General features: G+C 49.9%; 9 protein-coding genes across 9 annotated transcripts; 7 read left to right on the top strand and 2 right to left on the bottom strand.

Moving 5' to 3' along the window:
* Positions 1-876: 876 nt before the first annotated feature.
* FPOAC1_014138 (uncharacterized protein) lies at positions 877-1,646 on the top strand (the record flags this gene model as incomplete). Its single annotated transcript, XM_044858460.1, has 2 exons — positions 877-1,268; positions 1,289-1,646. The coding sequence occupies 2 exons, from the start codon at positions 877-879 to the stop codon at positions 1,644-1,646; spliced, it is 750 nt and encodes a 249-aa protein (XP_044700576.1).
* Positions 1,647-1,717: 71 nt separating this feature from the next.
* FPOAC1_014137 (uncharacterized protein) lies at positions 1,718-3,266 on the top strand (the record flags this gene model as incomplete). The annotated part of the gene is made up of 4 exons (XM_044858459.1): positions 1,718-2,111; positions 2,157-2,513; positions 2,567-2,925; positions 2,976-3,266. 4 exons carry the CDS (start codon positions 1,718-1,720, stop codon positions 3,264-3,266), a joined length of 1,401 nt encoding a protein of 466 aa, XP_044700575.1.
* A 3,541-nt stretch (positions 3,267-6,807) lies between these two features.
* Positions 6,808-8,016, top strand: FPOAC1_014136 (uncharacterized protein; the record flags this gene model as incomplete). Its single annotated transcript, XM_044858458.1, has 3 exons — positions 6,808-7,554; positions 7,616-7,666; positions 7,693-8,016. 3 exons carry the CDS (start codon positions 6,808-6,810, stop codon positions 8,014-8,016), a joined length of 1,122 nt encoding a protein of 373 aa, XP_044700574.1.
* Positions 8,017-9,422: 1,406 nt separating this feature from the next.
* FPOAC1_014135 (uncharacterized protein) lies at positions 9,423-10,131 on the bottom strand (the record flags this gene model as incomplete). Its single annotated transcript, XM_044858457.1, has 2 exons — positions 9,423-9,608; positions 9,658-10,131. The coding sequence occupies 2 exons, from the start codon at positions 10,129-10,131 to the stop codon at positions 9,423-9,425; spliced, it is 660 nt and encodes a 219-aa protein (XP_044700573.1).
* Positions 10,132-12,196: 2,065 nt separating this feature from the next.
* Positions 12,197-12,476, bottom strand: FPOAC1_014134 (uncharacterized protein; the record flags this gene model as incomplete). The annotated part of the gene is made up of 2 exons (XM_044858456.1): positions 12,197-12,379; positions 12,432-12,476. The coding sequence occupies 2 exons, from the start codon at positions 12,474-12,476 to the stop codon at positions 12,197-12,199; spliced, it is 228 nt and encodes a 75-aa protein (XP_044700572.1).
* A 1,054-nt stretch (positions 12,477-13,530) lies between these two features.
* FPOAC1_014133 (uncharacterized protein) lies at positions 13,531-14,811 on the top strand (the record flags this gene model as incomplete). Its single annotated transcript, XM_044858455.1, has 3 exons — positions 13,531-13,702; positions 13,769-14,082; positions 14,131-14,811. 3 exons carry the CDS (start codon positions 13,531-13,533, stop codon positions 14,809-14,811), a joined length of 1,167 nt encoding a protein of 388 aa, XP_044700571.1.
* A 206-nt stretch (positions 14,812-15,017) lies between these two features.
* On the top strand, positions 15,018-15,798 carry FPOAC1_014132 (uncharacterized protein; the record flags this gene model as incomplete). Its single annotated transcript, XM_044858454.1, has 2 exons — positions 15,018-15,392; positions 15,484-15,798. 2 exons carry the CDS (start codon positions 15,018-15,020, stop codon positions 15,796-15,798), a joined length of 690 nt encoding a protein of 229 aa, XP_044700570.1.
* Positions 15,799-16,028: 230 nt separating this feature from the next.
* FPOAC1_014131 (uncharacterized protein) lies at positions 16,029-20,016 on the top strand (the record flags this gene model as incomplete). The annotated part of the gene is made up of 4 exons (XM_044858453.1): positions 16,029-16,073; positions 16,123-17,376; positions 17,411-18,029; positions 19,241-20,016. The coding sequence occupies 4 exons, from the start codon at positions 16,029-16,031 to the stop codon at positions 20,014-20,016; spliced, it is 2,694 nt and encodes an 897-aa protein (XP_044700569.1).
* Positions 20,017-20,047: 31 nt separating this feature from the next.
* FPOAC1_014130 (uncharacterized protein) lies at positions 20,048-20,368 on the top strand (the record flags this gene model as incomplete). The annotated part of the gene is made up of 1 exon (XM_044858452.1): positions 20,048-20,368. The coding sequence occupies one exon, from the start codon at positions 20,048-20,050 to the stop codon at positions 20,366-20,368; it is 321 nt and encodes a 106-aa protein (XP_044700568.1).
* Positions 20,369-20,385: the final 17 nt, after the last annotated feature.

Below are 20,385 nucleotides of genomic sequence, written 5' to 3'. Positions count from 1 at the left end.
TTCTACGGCTTCTGATTGGTCCATCCCTTTTGTTAGTGCATTTAGCTTCTGCCAACACTGTGTGTAGTGTTGGAGAAATGGCAGGCAGCCACCTCAAGGAAAGATGTCTCACGATGATACCAGAACTGTCTGAACAGCCTCTCCTCATCAGGTATTAAGAAAGGACTTCCTTCGATAGTAGGTAGAGGATAGCGAGATAGATAACTACCCTCTAGGGCATACTTGAATTGGCCTGGTTCTGCAGTGAAAACTAGACCTTGTTGTGATGTTCGCTTTAGAACTGGTTGACCCGATTGGTTCTTTACCAAAAGCAAGGACTTTTAAGGGGAGCTGCCTTCACCGCCTTTGCGCGGATGTACCTGTGGGTCGAAGGAAAAAGAGCGAATCAGAAGCCATAAAAGAAACGCCTGCCTGTATAAGAGTGACGCCGGTGTAGCCATTCTGTCACGCCGGCGTAGTAATGGCCAAAAGAAAATCATTTACTCGTTGGCTAGCCGGGAGGAGTGAGACCAAAAGAACCAGTTGAAGTGGCACCAATCTCTGATGAAGTAGTATACATATCGGAGTGTCTATTCCGCGAACCAGGCCAGTGCTCAACGGGATCGGCTTCAGACAGGGTGCGAGCGGGAGGCCTCACAGGGCGGGGCCAATCGGTTAAACAGCCTTACGGATCAAATCGGGGCGACGATTGCTGACATAATTTGGGCACCTAGCCCATGTATTGGCCGCCCTCGAAATGATTTCCGGCGGGTAACCCTTCGCAACGTAGTGTAGCTCCATTTTAATTAGCTCAAAACATCAAAACACAATACACACGTTTACGACACAAATATCCACCCTTCGAAATCACTCACCACGACATCAATCCTATATATCATGGATGGACCATCGAGTATAGAGGAATTGACAAGACTCCTACGAGAAGCTGAGCAGCGCGCGGAGGAGGAGCGACAACGCGCCGAGAGGGAACAGCAACGCGCCGAGAGGGAACAGCAACGCGCCGAGAGGGAACAGCAACGCGCCGAGAGGGAACAGCAACGCGCCGAGAGGGAACAGCAACGCGCCGAGGGAGCAGAGAGAGAACGACAGGAGGAGCGACAACGCGCCGAGAGGGAACAGCAACGCGCCGAGGAAGCAGAGGAACACACACGACTCACGACGCTTGACGAATACATTGCAGCTTGCCATGATTCCGTCTTCTCTCGCTTCGCCATCGAAACAGATCCAAAACTGACCTCAAAGGGCCCGTTGACCAACCCGCGTAACAAGTGGTGTCCTAAAACCTCAGGCCATGGCCCAACTTCCTTCATCAACAGAAGGTCACCTTCGGTACACTGCACCATTCATTTCCTACCGAAAGACGCCTTTTCGAGAACCGAAACTTCCTGGCCGGCATGGGGAACCGGGTCTCCCAACGACCGATAGGAGACGAGAAGACGCTCGAATATTTCCTACATAATAGCGTGGAGGATCCGGTTAGGGCCATCGTACAACATCTTAAACAGGTGGAAGAGGTCGGCAGGGATTTTCAGATCGGAGATGGTGTCGTCTTTGAGAACCATCCCCATGCCCTCAGCGATGTTGCCGAAGAAGTGGTTGAGAGGAGACCCCATCGACGCCGCCGCGGACGCCGGACCACGGAATAGATCTCAACCAGTTGCGGCCGGATCAAATCTGCGTCTATCGATCCGACAACACGCCGTCTTCCCAGCGCACAATGGTTTACGTTTCCGAGTACAAGCCGCCCCACAAGCTGACCGCTCCGCACCTTCGCCTCGGTCTCCGCCCCATGGACATCTACAGGGAAGTTGTGAACCGAAGGACGATTCCAACTTCTATTAACCCTGACGCGCGTTTCCAGTACCACGCGGAGAAGCTGACGGCATCTGCCATCACGCAGACGTATCACTACATGATTGAAAGCGGCCTTGGGTATGGTCTTCTTACTACTGGCGAGGCTATTGTGTTTCTCAACATCGACTGGGACGACGACCCTGAGACTCTGTACTATCATCTAGCAGAGCCTGGTCCGGAGGTGTCGGCACATCCAAACAACCTCCATATATGCACGGCTGTCGGTCAATATCTAGCGTTCACCCTCATGGCTCTCGGTGCGCCTGGAGCGACGGGAGATTAGCCAGGAGGAACGTCAAAAGCTATGAATGGCTTGAAGAGGTGGTCTGAGGACTTCGAATCGACATTCCGTTCTATCCCAGAAAATGAACGATCGGTGTCGTCAGCCTACTCTCCTGGCCATGAACCTACCACCTACAAGGATGTCGATCGGTCGCCGGCCTTGCCGCGCAGAAGGACGCGTCGAACTGCCAAGTGCCAGATTGGCGAGGGGTCGTTGAGGAAGGACGGCAAGCCGGAGCCATCTGATGACGAGTCGGCATCCAGGCCACCGGACACGCCTACGCCAACTGGACGAAACACAAGACAAGGAACCAGGCGGAGCCGGCGACTGGCGTTGCGGCCGCCGCGCGGAGACGGCGAGCAGGGTCGGCAGTACTGTACGCAGAAATGTCTTCTCGGGATGGTCAAGGGTGGTTTTCTTGACCCAAAGTGCCCGAACGTGGCGCTTCACTGCGGGAGCTGCGCTACCGCCCGCGCACGTCATCCTGTCGACCACAAGGAGTGGCTTCGCCTACTCCGGAAGCAGCTGGAACAGTCTCTCGACGACGGGATCAGGCCATTGGGGAAGGTGGTGCGCGGGGTGTGCTTTTCCAAGTGACCCTACTTGCTCATGGCTACACCTTTGTCAGCAAGGGCACGGTGCGGGCTTTCATCAAAGATCTCCAGCACGAGGCTGCTGTCTACGAGCGTCTCAAGCCAGTGCAAGGCGTCCACGTGCCCGTTTTCCTGGGTGCGGTTGACCTTCGATCGATGAACAAGACTTACTACTACGACCACCGGGTCTACGTGGTGCACTTGACATTTTGTCCTGGGGAGGCTGCAGCGTCGACGGAGCGCAGAGGGCTGGCGACATGGGCAGGTCGCTCGAAGGCGAGGCCATTCGGTCCTTGAGAGCCATGCATCGAGAGCGCGTGGTCCACAAAGACGTGAGGCTCGCAAACATGTTATTCAATCCCGAGACCGGCGGGATTATGGTGATCGACTTTGAGCGGGCTTTGCTGCTCAACCCGCCTCGACGTCCGCTGGCGCAGCTGGTGCCGAACAAGCGAGCGTGGCAGTCGGAGACGATGGATGGCAAGAAGGTAACTGGTGATTCGAGCAAGCGAAGTCGGTCAAGTCAAAGCTTTTAGAGGATATCCGGTTGGCAAAGACGGCGTTCTTGGAGTGGAATGCTAAGCCATAGGACACGGATCGCGAGAGCACTTTGCTAGTAAATCTACAGTCAATCACCCTACTGTACCAAGGACTGCTTGTAATATACTAAATCTCACTCTCCGCTCGTGCGCTAGTCCCCTGTCTTCAACTCTTCATTATCTTGATGAAACTTCTTTTGACGCAGATGAACGCAGCCTTGCACCAAAGTCAGAGAATCTTCAAGTCGGCCCTGACTGTGCCAAGTGAATGCAAGGTTGGCGGCCATGCTGGTCAGCGTGTCGGGATGATCAACCCGAGCTCAGTGATGCAATAAATCGGGGTGATTAATTAGCGATTCAATGAGTCTGAATCCTAGGCCGATGGGTCCTGTAATTGATTGAATTGAACTTGTTGATTGATTGTGTGTCTGTTCTGTGTCTCTTGTTTCCCTCTTTTCAGGAGACTACATTTACACTAAGCTTCTTCGCGTCTCAGATAGTCATGTGACCCAGCCTTCTCTAAATTCGAGGCTCGTTTTGTTAAAACGCCTTGCTACCCTATATCCTTCCAATACGACACAAGATTGACACATTCTTACCATGCCCTCGATGCATATAATGCCTATATTATCAATTCCTTTTCCTTTACTATGAATGTTGATTTGAATTCTCACCACCTTTTGGGTAGGTATTGGATGAGACATCGGGGATGGTAAATTAAAAAAAGAAAAAAGAAAAAGAAGAAAAGAAGAAAAAAGAAAAAAAGAAAAAGCTCTAGGAGCGGCAATATAGATAACTTCGACAGATTGCCCACGGGTTGCGTCGGCATGTTGGCCGTATTATAGTACCCGGTATTCTGACTGGCGTAGATGATGTTTGCTGCTTTTCGCCTTTGGCGCTGCATATAGCATCAATCATCTGTGTGCTAGAGAGTATAGATAAATCTCCGTGCTTTTCTTCGGTGTTATCCCCAGTATTTTCAAGACCGTCTCCTTGGCAGTTTCTCTTTGATCTAGATAGTTGGTAATCGCCATGAGCTTTTGCCACCGATCTTCCCGAGATGTTGAATTATGTGTATGAAACGAAATCGGGCGGCGACAACCTTTCAATAAGGATTTTGTTATTGAAGCCAGAAATGAGCGGCGTGATTCCACTTACATTTTCGTTCTGTCATGGGGCTTTGCCTCCTACTGAAACTCGGTCCTTGCGAGATACCATCGTGTATTAAAAGCCTCACTCACTTGTAAGAATGCGGAACAATCAAGGCCGAAGCAAATGAGAAAGGTAAAGGAACCAAACTGAGTCAAATGATGAATGGGGGCAGCCGCTTTTGTAGGATGAGCAGGACACCGATAGGTTGATTACTAGCCGCATCCCTGTCTGAACTTACAGTGGCTGCAGTGGCTGCGGTGGCAAGACCGCCATACCCCTGGCGACTCCTGAGTTACCCCTATCACTTATTGGAATGGTGAGTAGACCTACTTACTGTACGCAGTCGTGGTGGTAATTCGACGACGAAATACAACAAATCTGGCCCATGCACGTTGCTGGGTTATCCGTGCACGCGTTATGTCCGCGTATTTCGTTAATCAGGTTCGCGATCGCCACAGGTCGCCTGGAACAGAGATGACAGGGACGCCCTTAAAATAGCAACATTTTATCAACACTAACCGATAACCCCGACGTCCTCAAATGGTCAACAGCAGGCATCGCTTCAGCCGCCGAAGATAGGAAACTGAACACTTGGAGGAAATGGGCTTCGAGTTGGCTTGTTACTACTAACATCTAGGAGGGTCGAGAAGAGGGGTGACTAGACTGGAAAGAACAAGGCTAGATTCTCATGGGCTTGACGAGAATAAGGCAATAACTAGCGAAGTGTATGTACCTTTAGCTTTAGAGCCCATTGGGTGTTGGCCTACCGGGCATAATAGACTTGTATTGTATTGTCACAGATAATGGACTCTCGCAACATGAGGCCGCCCAGAAGCATGGCATGCCCCAGACCACTCTTTCTGATCGACTAAGAGGCATACCGCCTAAATCTGAAGTCACCCATCCTGGCCGGCTGTTATCCAAGTCTCAAGAGGCCAGGATGATTGATTACCTGGATACTTCGGCAAGAGGCCCTAGGCTATGCTCCATCCCACAGTCAAGTTCGCGCCACCATCGCTGTCCTCCTACGACAACAAGACGGGGAACGGCCTATCGGTGTACATTGGCTAGCCAGGTTTGCGAAACGCCATCCACCCATAAAGAACAAGGTAGGAAAACGTCAGGAATCACCGAGGTTCAATTGTTTGACCCCGGCCGCCGTCAATTGGTACTTTAATATTCGGGAAAGAGAATATGGCTGGATCAAACCTGAGAACACGGTTAACGTTGATGAGGGCGGTATAATGGCTGGATTTGGTAAGCATTTGTCGTTATATCTATTGATTGAGCTAATCTATTGCGAATCCAGGCTTGGATCCCTTAGTTATCGGCAACAGCGATCCCAAGAGGAAGGCCTTCCTGAAAGGCTCTCAGTCCCGCACTTGGACTAGCTTTCTCGAAGCCGTGACTGCAACTGGCCGTCTTCTGAAACCGGGGATTATCTTTAAAGGCAAATAAATTCAACAGCAGTGGTTTATCGAAGAGCTCAAGGAGATAGCCGACTGGTATTATATCACGTCCGACAACGGCTGGACGGAAACAGGGCCCGTTCCTTATTTTGACTCTCAACTGTGACCTGAAACGGCCAATTCCATCGACCAAAATATGGAGTACCCTATAACCACAACCCCGCTATAAAATAGACTGCTGCTGCTGGAGGCTTGATAGTATGCTGACCGAGATACTTTAGTGGTTTGCCAGTGTAATGGCAACTGACCTAAGTGGAATATCATTTCGTTAGTTGTAAGGGGAAAGAGGCATTTTAACATGGAGGGACCAACAAAACATGGACAACCACGCAAATATGCAACAGCCCAGGACAAAGCGACAGCAGAAAGTCAACGCAAGCAATAGAAGCGACAGATAGTAGCAGCTAGATAGAGGGGCTTGCCATACAGCGATCTACACCTTTCACCTTCCTTTTATTACAGCAGAACAGAAAGTAAGGGAGTAATTAAGAGCAGGCGCTGTATGGACCTGAGGATACGAACTTCACATTGATAGTGTGAAACTAAGGTCCATGAATGGGCTTTAGGAAATGCGGACATAAATTCAGCCATAAGTGGCACAGCATAGGCTTGAAATAAGGACGAAAAGCAAGCGCTGTATGTAGGCGTTAGCGACTATTACCCTTTCAGCCAGAATAGGCCGCCGGGCCCTATCTAACATAGCTTTTCAGTATGACACATTTAGAGACCTATGTCCAATGGAGATACTTAAGGCTCGGACAATGCAGTTCGTCGTGACTCTGGAAGTGCTCTCTCGGGCGTGAAATCAGATGATCCATGTTTTGGCATGGTTGCATAAATTTCAACCTTGGAGAAAACAATTTTTGCCACTGAATCTGTTTATAAACCTACGTCACTGTCCAAATATATCGCCCTCGATGAGTCACTTAAATAAAACCAGAAACGGACATACCTTCCGAGACATTGATGCTTGGGAAGCTCTCAAGAAACGTGATTTAGAGTATGCCATCAACCTTCTCGTCTCAGGTGAATGGACCATCGATGGTGCCATAAAAGACGGTTGGGGGTCTTTGGACGCGAGGGTGGGCGGCGAAAGATGTCACGAGACCGCCCTCCTGGCCCTGATCCTTCGCCGCCTTGTCATCAAGTACTTAAGAGACAGCAAACTTCTAGAGGAATTCAAGGCACTTGTTATCGAATATCGCGCCAATCACGCTCAAGATAAACCGTGGACCAAAGTTTTCAAGGTTCAAGATGTTTATGTTGATAACTCTAACCGTTATAGCCAAATCATGGAATCCATTATTAACACTATAGGTCCTGACTGGACAATGTTTATTGGCTCTGCACGGACGCTTGCATCATTCAGTGTACTCAGCACTATGGAATGTGGTTTGACTGTTTATTATCGTCGTTTGGGGACGTCCTTGTCGCCACGAGCAAGGGACAACGTGCAGCTGGGATGGGAGAATATCATGATGCTGAGTACCCACTACACTTCATTCACCGATGCTTCTTTCGAGCTCATTGACAAGCTCTCTGCTAAAACTTTGCCAGAAAGGGACTCGGAAAAGCCTTTCGGTCCAGAGCCTCTGGCCTACAAGACCCTTCCCAGAGCAAGCATGAGAGGTTCCAGTTCTCGAAAGCCAACAAGATCATTCCAGGTCATAATGATTGCCCTATTATCGTGGGGTCTTTCTCCGCATCTATGCAGATCTTGATTAGGCTCTGCTGGCTGTACAAGATCCCAATTACGCTTTGTATGCCCCGTCTGCGGTACGAGAAAACTGTCGGTGATTTAGAGCTTGGCGACATACAAGCTTACTTCGGCACCTGTGCGGACTTACGTTGCTGTCCAGAAAGCAGGAGGAAGCTTTAAAATGGTAGATTCCATAAAAGAGGGTATTGAAGACGAGCCGTGCTGGAAGCTCGGTGGCTACAGCATGTATCATGAATCACAACTTGGAAGTCTTCTCTCCTCGGGAAATGATGACGAGTATAACAAAGCCCTGGATCAGGCTGAAGTTGGTCATTTGATGTCTCTATTTGGCTTTGTCCATCCCGAATATCCACTGCAAACTGAAAACGGAGGCGCAGACCTTGTGGCGTTGCGAAGCTCAATATGAGAAGTCTCCCAATCAGCTGAGCTAACTTTTGAGGGCATCAATTCTGGCTGGGGTTGGAAGACGACGGTGGAGTGAACAACGTGAGCCTTCGCTCGCTTGCTTCCGCTTGCAATAAGGTCACCAGCCAGTACAATCTTCATGACACGGTTCTCGCTACTCAGCGCCACATCGATAAGAAAAAGGCCTCTTATCGAATGCAATGCAAGCCCATACCATTCACCTTTGACCACATTGACATTTCAACTCCAAGGCATGAAAAGCTAAGTGGACTGGCATTCTCAAAAGGCACCTATATACTATGGAGCCCATGTATGCCAATCTTTTTGTGGTAGGTAGGACGGCTTATAGTATGAGGGACCAGACAGAGGCGGACAGGCTTATGATTCTCGTCAACAACGATAATCAGAAGCTAAACACCTTGCTCGAGCGACATCCTGAGCATAGTGTCTTCTTAACGCAAAATCACCAGAGAAAAGTTGACGAGTTTCGAAAAAGGAATAAAAGGGAAATTGGAAAGAAAAAGGCCAGGTCTAATAACACGTAATGCATCATCCAATATATATGTAGTTAACTAGTTAACTAGTTACTCTATTTTTCTTTTCTTTTCTTTTTATTCGCCTCTACCTAAGATATCGGTAGGCAAGGGTCCAGAACCAATCAGCTCAGCTGACCCCTGTAACATCGTAACTTTTCAGGAAGAGCCACTCTCCGGAGCCGGAACATATAGATGATCCGGTGGTTCTAGGGTAGCTGCTCTCCATTCAGATATATCAAATGCACAGGCGTTGTATTTGAATTGATTGATCTGATTGAGATATCTGATATCTGATTGTTAATCTGATCTGACGGCAGCCCTGGGAAAAATGATTTTGTAATTAATTCATGTCCCAGAAGCTTTTTAGGTTCAGTTTCCTCCAATACTAATCAATCACGTTACTATTTTAGCGGGCGAGAACAAAATCGAAGATCGAAATTTTAAAACTGAACTTGAAATTCCTGTAGAACACACGTTTAAAAAAATAAAATGAAAATAAAAATAGGGTAGGTAGTTAGCTATCTTATGTGTCTTACACCAGCGGCTCTCCACCTTTGCTGTTGCTTCAAAGACTCCCGTCACCTCAGTCTCCGTCAATGTTTTCCCCTCGTCGCTCTCACTCCAGTCGTACATTTCAATCCCCTTATCAGAACGTCTAAAGAGAAGTGCGCCATTGGAATCCTTCTCATCGACTTCTATGAATCTCAATTTGAACCCCATACCTTCCATATATTTGGGAATAAGCGCACATAAGAACGCGGTCAAGTCGGGCATCGGATACGCTTTGCCAGAGTATTGTCCGTCTAAGGAGACGTTGTTTGCGACGATTTTGAGGGGTCCTCACGGCAGTTGAAGCCCAGGATTCGCTTTTCTAGGCAATGCCTCCAACATTCTTCAGGCCTAGTGCTGAGTATTTTATACTTTGCGCTGTGTGTGAAGGTACGACAGTAAACTTTAGGAATTCTGTTGATCGATTAAGCACTGCTTTGGCAGCCTCTCGGTTGAGGGCGATATTGAACTGATTTGCGAATAGGTTCGCCGACATATCGCAGGAACCCTGGTAATTGTCAGTACACGGAATCGGTCTATCGCAACTTGAGACATACCACTTGCAAGTGGCATTTGATTCTGCCAGCCAGTCCTTTATCAAGAAACTGCCGCAAGATCCTCAAAGAGGAACCCCCAAAGAACCGAACACTTGCTGCAGCTTCGATTGCGTCATGGACAGCATTCAAGTTAAGGGGCTGTACAGACGTGTTCGAATTGCATTCCTCTTGTTCAATTCTTCTGATGCATCCCTCGTACCAATTCCGTAGGCTTTGTGTTCGCTGTGAGAAAGGCTCTTTCAGGATTTTGTCGTATGCCTTCAGCTCGTCTGCGCTCCGATTGACAAGCTCTTCGTGATGGTGAACGTTGAGATTCACGGGATTCTGAATCTCATCTAGGGTTTCAAAGTCCACGAAAACTTCATTCGAGTCGTTGTTCGACCACTCGGCCAAACAGGAAGCAAAATCCCAAGCAGTGAGACGTCCATGGAGTACAGCATCGTCCTTTGCACCGTATTCTGGTTTTGCGGCCATTTTGAGCTATGCTCCAGTCAATAAACCTCATAACACGGTATCCGAGGAAGGAGCTTACCAGGTGACGATCAGATTTTGTGAGACCTTTGATATTATCAAGATCCACCTGCTCGATAAGTCCACCCAAAAGCACCTTGAAAGGATTCCCCAGAGACGGAAAGTGCTCTTGTATCAAATGCTGGCATCTGGATACTTGCTTTGCTGTCATGGATAGTCCAAAGCACACTTGGCGAGGCTCTATAATCCAAATCAAGCGAGTGTCCGGCCTTTTGTGTGTCGCCTTCCACAGTGCCATAGCGGCGGCTAGGTTGTCCGGGTCAATGGAGTCATTGTAATAAATAAAAAGGGTTTCCCCCCATGATGAATATGCCGATAGCAATCCGTGTTCGTCAAGTTGGGAAAGTGTACTGGTGTTAAAGCTCGAGGGTTATGAGGGCCTATTTAAGCAGTTTGTCGGGAAGAAAATATGACCTTTCAGATGACGTTAGTTTGTGTATGCAATGGAAAATCGCCTGAACAAGCAAATGCCTTGTCTGCCTTGTGAGCGTCGTGAAACAGCTTTGGGCACAGCCTGGCTTGGTTCAGATAACGAACGTACTATCTAGCAGCAGTAGTAGTGGTAGTGCGGGGTGAGAGACTGAGCCTGAGTGATTTAAATTTGACCTATCGAGTAGTGCCTCTGCGACTGGCGCAAAATCTTTTCAATCACCTTCTTCGCCAGCTTATCTATGTTCTCAACATCAAATCCCTTCCTAAACTCGATATTGTCCCAAAGGACATGTTTCCGCTTACTATCTTGTAGAAAATACTGGTCTCTATTCACAAAATAAAGATAGACGTGTCCGCCAGGATCACCTGAAGATGGCGAACGTCTTGAATTCTTCAGAGTCCCAACCCAGCATTGCTCGTTCTTCAGTTGCAGTCGACGCCCGCGCTGTTTGTCTGTCACATGCTCTAAGCGAGTAGGTGGTGCCTCTGTCACAGAAACTTAGCTTCTCTTTCTCAGATTGGGCCAGTGTGCCCAATAACCTCGGAACAAACCAAGTTACTTGTCTTGGTTGTTGGACACACTGGATTGGGTACTTGGACACTCACGACGTCGGCGGTGAGCTACCTTCCTCGAGGGTTTAGCTGTAGATCCAGGCATATGTTCGGAACACGTATTGTGAGGGCCAAATTCAAGCAGCTGGGACGAAAATGGTGGAGTCATGCGGGGTTTCTCGAGAGTGAAATAATCCACGACTTGACGGGTCTATGGCGGGGGCGACTGACAGTAGTAGTGTTCATTACGCCCGGGAGAACGGATCTCATAGGGCCTATAGCTACGCTAAGTTATCCACGTATCCCCGCTTTTCGTCCACTCTACACAAAAGAAAGCCCTACTGCTCTTCCCAGCCTTTCTTTTCTAACCAACCCCGTTTGCTTGACTCTGTCAGTTTTGGATGACGTCGTGGTTTCAGTGCTTAGGCATTTGTTCACAGCAAGCTAACCGCTGCGGAGGCACTAGCGCACCTTGGAGAATGCCACGTCAAGAAGCTTCTCGCTACCTTTGACCCCAAGACCCGCCTTTGTAGTCTCGCTAAAGTATTCGCAGGTGTACAGGTAGCCCTGATGCTCGGAAGCTAGTCAAGGGTAGCTTGCCAGATTCTCAATACTTTACATCATACATTTATCAGGAGGATAACCTAGTATCAAGTACCTAAGCTAATTGAAGCTACTAACTGGAGTCGAGGTTTATCTGCACACCTGCGAATACTTTTGCAGCCAACTGTAAACCCACCCCACCCACAACTCATGATGTACCTAAGGCGACAGATATACTTGTAAGAAAACGCTTCTTACGTAACAGCTAAAAGCCCGTCGTATCAGCCGTAAGTATTATGGGCACTTCCGTTTCACATTGCCGATACAGGAGGGAGCAGCTTTCCAAATCCCGACAGAAACAAATCGATGCCATTTAGACAGACAGAACCGTCAATCGGTTCGTTAGGTTTGCCACGCGTCGAGTTCAACGCTTGGCCGACTGCGAATGATGTTAACTTCTCGGTGGAATCAGCAAACCAGCTCAGCGCGTCGTCCTGGTTTGCTTAGGGTTAACCCGGCTACACCGCCAAAAGTATGTGCCATGAAAGTTGCGGAGCCCGGAATACATGGGGCCAAGCTCCTCCTCTGGTACTCCATCAACATATTGGCGAAGCTGCTTGTGTAGCGCAGCCATGTCATCTGCCAACGCCTCTACGACGATTAACTACCGCATTAGGGGCTACTAGAGTAGTCGCGATCCATGTGGAAAAGCTCACCGTCTTTTTAGTGAGTGTATCGCCCTTGAGGATGATCACAATCATGGTGGATTCTGCGCTAATTGCATCCTTACTGACTCCCGGCTCTAGCGTCGCCTAAGCCCGGGAACTAGCCTCGCAAGCTAAGCTGACCTAGGCCTCCTAGCTTCTGGCTTTCGCTTCTCCCCTATCTCTTTTCCTTTCCTTTTTATTTTTGTTGTTGCCAGTTCTTCTTTTGGATTGTTCCTTCCTCTCTCTACCTTCTTTTCGTTATATCCCTGTTGACGTTGACCTCTGAGCTTTGTCATCTGCGTACCCACCTTCACGCATTATTGATGCATCCAGTACACATGGTGTGCTTCGCGGTCATGTCATGTGAGCTAACGACAAAGCTAAAAGTGACTAGCGGCCGATGTGGACACAAAGCGGTCAAGACCACGCAGATCATTCAAGTTAGACCGAAGCTAGGCACGTTCCGTCAGTGTCCACGACTGCTTATCTCAAGCGATCCGAAATATTTCGGCGGTGCACCTGTCGGCCGGTACCTTTCGAATAATTCTTAGCCAGTCTCTTGGGCCGCAATCGACGACAGGCAGGGATGAATTGTCATTTTTCGGAACCGCATCACTTCCACGTAGACCAGTCTGTCTTTGAACGAACGATGTCCCAGGCGGGAGCCCACTTCACTGACAAATGATTTTGTGCCGTTGATTGTCGTGTGTGAGCATGACGATGTCGGCCATCCCTCGTGCTTGCCGCAAAAAGAGAAGAAAAAAGGTTCAATACAGAGAGCCAAGCCAAGCCCAACCAGGGTGTCGGGACGAAAGCAAATGTCAGCATGCTTTGTGGGGTTGGTAAAGGTAAGGCGAGGGGTGCATATGCAGGGTAAGTACAGGGCGTGAGTCGCAGCATAAATATAGGTCAGATATCCCTCAAAGCATTGTGGACTCGATTATACAGCGAGACTGAGCTCTTTTTTTCGCTATCTTTTCTACAGTATTGAATATAAATTAGACCTCTGTATCGGTCCCCGAAATACTTCGGCAGTGCGCCTGAAACCTTGAACGTGCAGGGTAGCAGCGGCAGCAACGGCGGCGACAACTGTACATCCCTCGCCACTATGCCATGCTTATGTGATATGCTCACTATTCAGGCGCCGCCGGCTTGTGCCAGCGCCCGACATCAAGATTTCACGGCCAACGTCCTCGAACGCCTCTCGACTAACCCCGACTCAGCCCGAGCCCGATCCAAAACTTACCCAGCCGACTTCCATCATACCCAATCGCCCGGCTGTGCAGCGCATCCCGGCTGACATCGAAGATATAAGAAGACAGATCTGGAACGAGGCCTATGAAAAGTTAAGGGCGACGAACCTGACACTGTCGACGCGTACGAGAAGATCCTTTCCGCCCAGCTTGCTGCGGGAGACGCAGATCCTTCGGCCGATAGGAACCTCATAAATAGCATCGCAAAGAATGCAGAAGCCAGACAAGCTCAAATGAAGACGCTGGTCGGACAAGGGCTAGATAAAACCGAGAAAGAGGCAAGGATCAAAGAGAAATTCAACAAAGCGCTTCAACCAGTCAACAGTGTCAAAGACTTTGTGTCAATAGCTGTGAAGAGCGAGCCAACCGCTGCTGTCGCCTGGCTAGGTATCACGACACTGATGGATGTGAGAAATGCTATCCTTATTGCGTTCGCCCTTGTTAATAGTCTATAGCTCGTTGCAAACCCACTCACTGAATCAGGCATCAACCTCGACGGAGTCACATACGTCCTGGAGCGAGTTGAATGGTACTGGGAGTTGGCACAACTCTTGCTCGACCCGGGCAAGGTTGATGATTCCCTCGTCGGGTTACAAAGTCTTCTTAGGGGCCACACCATCGAGCTCTACAAGAAGCTGCTGCTATACCAAATGCAGAGTGTAGTCTTGTACAATAAACACTGGGCTGCCGTCATAATCGGGGATGTCTTCAAAAGAAACAATTGGCAGGGCAAGGTCGACTCGATAAAGAAAGCCGAGGCTTCCTTACGAGACGACATGGAGCAGCACAACTCCGAAGAGCTCAAATCTCGGCTTCGGAAGATCGACAACATGCTTGGCCATGTACGCCTAGGCGTTAAGGCAGTAGAATCGGTCATCCAAGACCAGACCCAGGTGGTGCGCCAGATCCATCACGATAAGAACGACCAGAAATGCCTCCAAGATCTATTCATTGTCAACCCCGTAGTCCACGAGAAGGAGATCAAGAAGAGAAAAGGCGGCCTGCTCGAGGATTCGTACCGCTGGATTCTCGACCATGACGATTTTCGGCTATTCCGGAATGATCCAGAGAGCCGATTGTTATGGATCAAAGGCGACCCGGGAAGGGAAGACGATGCTTCTATGCGGTATCATTGACCATCTCCAGAAGAACGAGTCCCAGGTGTTGTCGTTTTACTTCTGCCAAGCCACACATACCGAGCTCAGGAGTGCTGTATCCGTGCTCCGTGGCCTTTATGGCTTCTCTGTCACAGGCAGCCGCAGCTGACTTCTTTGGTCCGATCTAAGTACGACAGCCAAGGCAGGAAGCTCTTTGAAGACGGCTATGCATTCGAGTCTCTAAAATGATCTTTCTCGACATGCTCAAGGACCCTTGCTTACGAGAGGCTGTCTTTGTTGTTGATGCTCTAGATGAGTGCTCAGACGATAGCAGGGAAGATCTCATTGATTTTATTCTCGAGGCGTCCCGTGACTACTCCTCCAAATGGGTCGTGTCTAGTCGCAACTGGCCGTTAATTGAGGTACAGTTTCGAGGCTCCAAGGACGTTAGGGTACCGCTTGAGCTGAACAAGGATTCTATATCTCAAGCCGTGAGGATGTTTATCGAAGACAAGGTTAAACAGCTGGCAGAACAAAAGCCATACACCCCAGAATTAAAGGATGATGTGCGCAACGGGCTGCTAAGCAAGGCCAACGACACCTTTCTCTGGGTGGCCCTGGTGTGCAAAGAGTTGCACGTCCTGAGGTCAAACCCCGGAATACCATTACCAAGCTGAAGTCTATACCCGGGGACTTGACGAACTCTACCAGCGTATGCTGGAACAAGTTTTCAGATCGGAAGATGGAGATATATGCCGGAAAATTCTTGCTACGGTCTGTATCACATACCGCTCCATCTCATTGGACGAACTGCGAACTCTCGTGACAGAGACCAAGAACTTCGATGACAAGGAGTTAAAAGAGGTTATTGGAGAGTGTGGCTCATTTCTGACTCTTCAAGAGGATATTGTCGATTTCGTGCATCAATCGGCCCAGGATTTCCTCACTGACAGAGCCAAGAGCGATATCTTCCTTCCGGCGAAGATCAACACTACCTCATATTCCGGCGATCATTGGACGCTTTGATGACACTCACTCGCAATATTTACAATCTAGAATTCCCAGGAGAACTTCGCACCGAGATTTCGTGCCCGAAACCTGACCCGTTATCTCATCTTCGCTATTCCTGCCTGCACTGGGTGGACCACCTTGAAAAGACCAAAGGAAAAAGGAATCAATCGGACGATGAGGCCATTTCCGGGTTCATCCGCAATAGGTTCCTGTATTGGCTGGAGGCTCTCGGCCTACAAGACCAAATGTCGCAAGGAGTAAAAGCAGTACAGATGCTCAAGGGGATCATAGTAAGTCCATTGAATAATACTTATAGAGATAGTTTTGACACTTCAACAGACCAATACAGCAGTTCCAGGCCTACACAGTCTGGTGGAAGATGCGCGCCGATTCATTCTTTCTCATGCTCGCGCCATCGAGATTGCTCCATTGCAGGCTTATGCGTCCGCACTCGTGTTCAGTCCTGAACACAGTCTCACCAGAGAGCTCTTTAAGAAGGAGGAGCCGGATTGGATGGTATTGAAGCCAAGAATGGAGGCAGATTGGAACGCTTACGAGAAGACGCTTGAGGGCCATGGCGATTCGGTGACGTCGGTGGTGTTCTCGGCAGATGGCCAGCGTATTGCATCTGGCTCAGATGATAAGACAGTCAAGATCTGGGACGCGGCCACGGGAGCATGCAAGCAAACCCTCGAGGGCCATGGCAATTGGGTGACGTCGGTGGTGTTCTCGGCAGATGGCCAGCGTCTTGCATCTGGCTCAGTTGATAGCACAGTCAAGATCTGGGACGCGGCCACGGGCGTATGCGAGCAGACCCTCGAGGGCCATGGCGATTCGGTGAATTCGGTGGTGTTCTCGGCAGATGGCCAGCGCCTTGCATCTGGCTCAGGTGATAACACAGTCAAGATCTGGGACGCGGCCACGGGAGCATGCAAGCAAACCCTCGAGGGCCATGGCAATTGGGTGACGTCGGTGGTGTTCTCGGCAGATGGCCAGCGTCTTGCATCTGGCTCAGTTGATAGCACAGTCAAGATCTGGGACGCGGCCACGGGCGTATGCAAGCAAACCCTCGAGGGCCATGGCGATTCGGTGAGCTCGGTGGTGTTCTCGGCAGATGGCCAGCGTCTTGCATCTGGCTCAGATGATAAGACAGCCAAGATCTGGGACGCGGCCACGGGCGTATGCAAGCAAACCCTCGAGGGCCATGGCAATTGGGTGACGTCGGTGGTGTTCTCGGCAGATGGCCAGCGCCTTGCATCTGGCTCAGGTGATAAGACAGTCAAGATCTGGGACGCAGCCACGGGCGCATGCGAGCAAACCCTCGAGGGCCATGGCGATTGGGTGACGTCGGTGGTGTTCTCGGCAGATGGCCAGCGTATTGCATCTGGCTCACGTGATGGGACAGTCAAGATCTGGGACGCGGCCACGGGCGCATGCAAGCAAACCCTCGAGGGCCATGGCAATTGGGTGACGTCGGTGGTGTTCTCGGCAGATGGCCAGCGTATTGCATCTGGCTCAGGTGATAAGACAGTCAAGATCTGGGACGCGGCCACGGGCGCATGCAAGCAAACCCTCGAGGGCCATCGCCATTGGGTGACGTCGGTGGTGTTTCTCGGCAGATGGCCAGCGTATTGCATCTGGCCCAGGTGATAAGACAGTCAAGATCTGGGACGTGGCCACGGGCGCATGCAAGCAGACGCTTGAGGGCCATCGCAATTGGGTGAGGTCGGTGGTGTTCTCGGCAGATGGCCAGCGTATTGCATCTGGCTCAGATGATAAGACAGTCAAGATCTGGGACGCGGCCACGGGCGCATGCAAGCAGACGCTTGAGGGCCATCGCAATTGGGTGAGGTCGGTGGTGTTCTCGGCAGATGGCCAGCGTATTGCATCTGGCTCAGATGATAAGACAGTCAAGATCTGGGACGCGGCCACGGGCGCATGCAAGCAGACGCTTGACGTTGGGAGAGTATTATATCACCTTTCATTTGATCCAACGTCAAATGCTCTCCTCTCTACCGATATTGGACTTCTAAATCTGGATCACTTGGCTCTGCCGCCCGCCATTAATGATCGGTCGACTGAGATAACATTACCGCGTGTTAGCCATTCTGGATGGGGTATAAGCGCGGATGGCGAATGGATTGTTGAAGATGGAAAGAAGATGCTTTGGCTGCCTCCGGGCTATCGAGGGGCATGCCCGCTATTGATAGATCAACGGTCGCTATCGGCTATGATTCAGGTCGTGTGTTAGTGTTGAAATTCTCTTAGAGCAGAGGCAGGCATAATTATCTTTTAGTCAGAAGCAGCCCTAAGCACTATTCGCAGGCGATTGAAGTCAATATCGTTTGAAGCGTTGTCGTATTACTGATTGGTTGAAAATAATCCCAACCCTATACATCATTATTCCAGCTCCAAATTCAAGTGAAAAGGACGTTTACGCGTCTTGATTGGGCCATCACCCCTGTTTTCCTCTTTCACTTGAAAGTGGGTACTTGACGAAACTGCCGCGACTCCACTTTCAGCGATAGCAGGGGCGCTTTACCATCTCATTGGTGCTCTGGTCATAACCCTGGATGGTTCTTATCGTGTTTGAGGTGGTAGCTCAAAGCTTTGCAACGTATGTAATATATGTGACGGGTGAAGGTTCCCAAGGGATAAACTAGTCCGTACTGGTTTATGTTGGCAGAGTCGTAGGGCGTTGTCACTGAGCAGTTGCGAAGTGTCACGTCTCCTAATAGCGAATAGAGCGGGTAAGGCGTATTCAGGTAAGGAAGTTTTATTGATAGCTGGTAGGCCATCGTACTATCTAGCGCTAAGCGAATGTATATATACTACTGGTGTTGTGGTGGGAGCGACGATGTTTGAGGTCGTCGTCGGTCCTGGAGCGACGCGGTCCTGGAGCGCCGTCGGTCCTGCAAGTGTCGGTCCTTTATTGATTGGATATGGTGATGGGGAAATTGTGGGGTAGTGGGAAGTGAGTGTGGGGTACACGTGACGTAGCCGCTCAGATCGTAACAATATAACTATGTAATATAATTAAAGTTTGATTACGGAATTCCACGCGAACAGCGCGTCTTTGACGCGCGCTTTTAGAGAGAATAGCCCTCAGTGTTCTTCAAAGGCAACTTACAGTGAATGAAGACTAACTTCTAAGAGAGATAAGAAGAAAAAGGAGAGAAAGTTACAATAAACATATAGTTATATGTAAGAATATAATAGATATGGATTCAGGCTCCCCATTTTATTCATTGTTCCTAGATCAATAAAAATACATCATCTTATAGTAATAGTACTACCTACTATGGGTCTTGATAGCTTCCATTACAACGCCGATCACCAGGTCATAGTCTGCCGCCTCTGCGGAACATGCCTGGTTCCGAAACAAACAAGCTGGAGGAGTCACTTGCGGGCCGAGCCGCACCGGATGAAAGGTGACGAACTGCGACTGACGATCGAGCGGTTTTGAGCTACGAACTGCGCCCAGTTGAGGCATTGCGGCAGTGGAGGGCCGATAGAAAAAGGCCATGCCGGCCTATAGAGGGTCTTACCATGTACGAAGGCTACATCTGCACCTGCACGGAAGTCCAATGTGACTATTGCACGCGGCGGGCTAGGAAGATGTACGATCACATGCCGGTTCACGGGAGGAAGGCCTCGGAGCATACGAACGCTATGCCTCTCTGGAGGGCATGCAAGCTCCAGACATACTTCACGGCTAAGGGCCTTATCGACTATTTTCTGGTCGAAGAAGACCCATCTCTGCCACTAACGGGAGGAGCGCTGGCAGGGTCGGGCCTGTCCATCATGGCGTCCACGTCACAGGAGGAGGGAAAGCTGTTTGAAGACCTAAAGGCTGACATTATCCAGGCCTCGCGCGACCTAGATAAGGAGGCCGAGATTGTGCAAGACGTCGAGGCGTCACGGGCTGATCGGGTACCCTGGCTTGTCCATACCGGGTTCCCTACGCACCTGCAGGGTCTCCGCGATACCGAGATCATGTCGTCATATGCATTACCACGAAGCGGGGACGATGATGACGACGACGGCGGCGGCGGCGGCGGCGATGGTGATGATGATGACGATGACGATGACGATGACGATGACGATGACGATGACGATGACGATGACGATGACGATGACGATGATGGAGAAGAAGAAGGCGGCGCAGTTGACACGGATATAGATCTCAGGCGTATTCTTGCCGCAGCCGAGTACACTCAGAGATGCATATAAGCTATGCAGCGACAAATCACCCGATCGTAAGATGACGCAGCAGCGTGCGAAGAGACTAAGCAATTTCCGCAGCGACGATAGCCATATGAGCAGTGCAAAAGCCAGCAAATTCCGCAGCTTTAAGAACGAGTCATCCCTTACCTCCTATTTCCGGATCACAAAGCAGCTGTTGGCATACTATTACCGGGTGGTATATCGTGTGGATGGCCATTTCACAAGAGAGGGTGAAAGCCATGCAGTGCCGCAGGACATAATCGAAACAACCCCTCTGCAACGACAAGCCATGGAGGATGTCATCGGTGCGTTGCGGAGGCGAGAAAAAGGCAAAGGGAGGGGCGCCAAGTTGCGATAAGAAGGAAGGTATAGCTA

This window comes from Fusarium poae, assembly GCF_019609905.1.
Source record: "Fusarium poae strain DAOMC 252244 chromosome Unknown contig_9, whole genome shotgun sequence".
Taxonomy (NCBI): domain Eukaryota; kingdom Fungi; phylum Ascomycota; class Sordariomycetes; order Hypocreales; family Nectriaceae; genus Fusarium; species Fusarium poae.
Note: the sequence above shows the minus strand (reverse complement) of the source record. Positions and strands in the feature narration are given on the sequence as shown.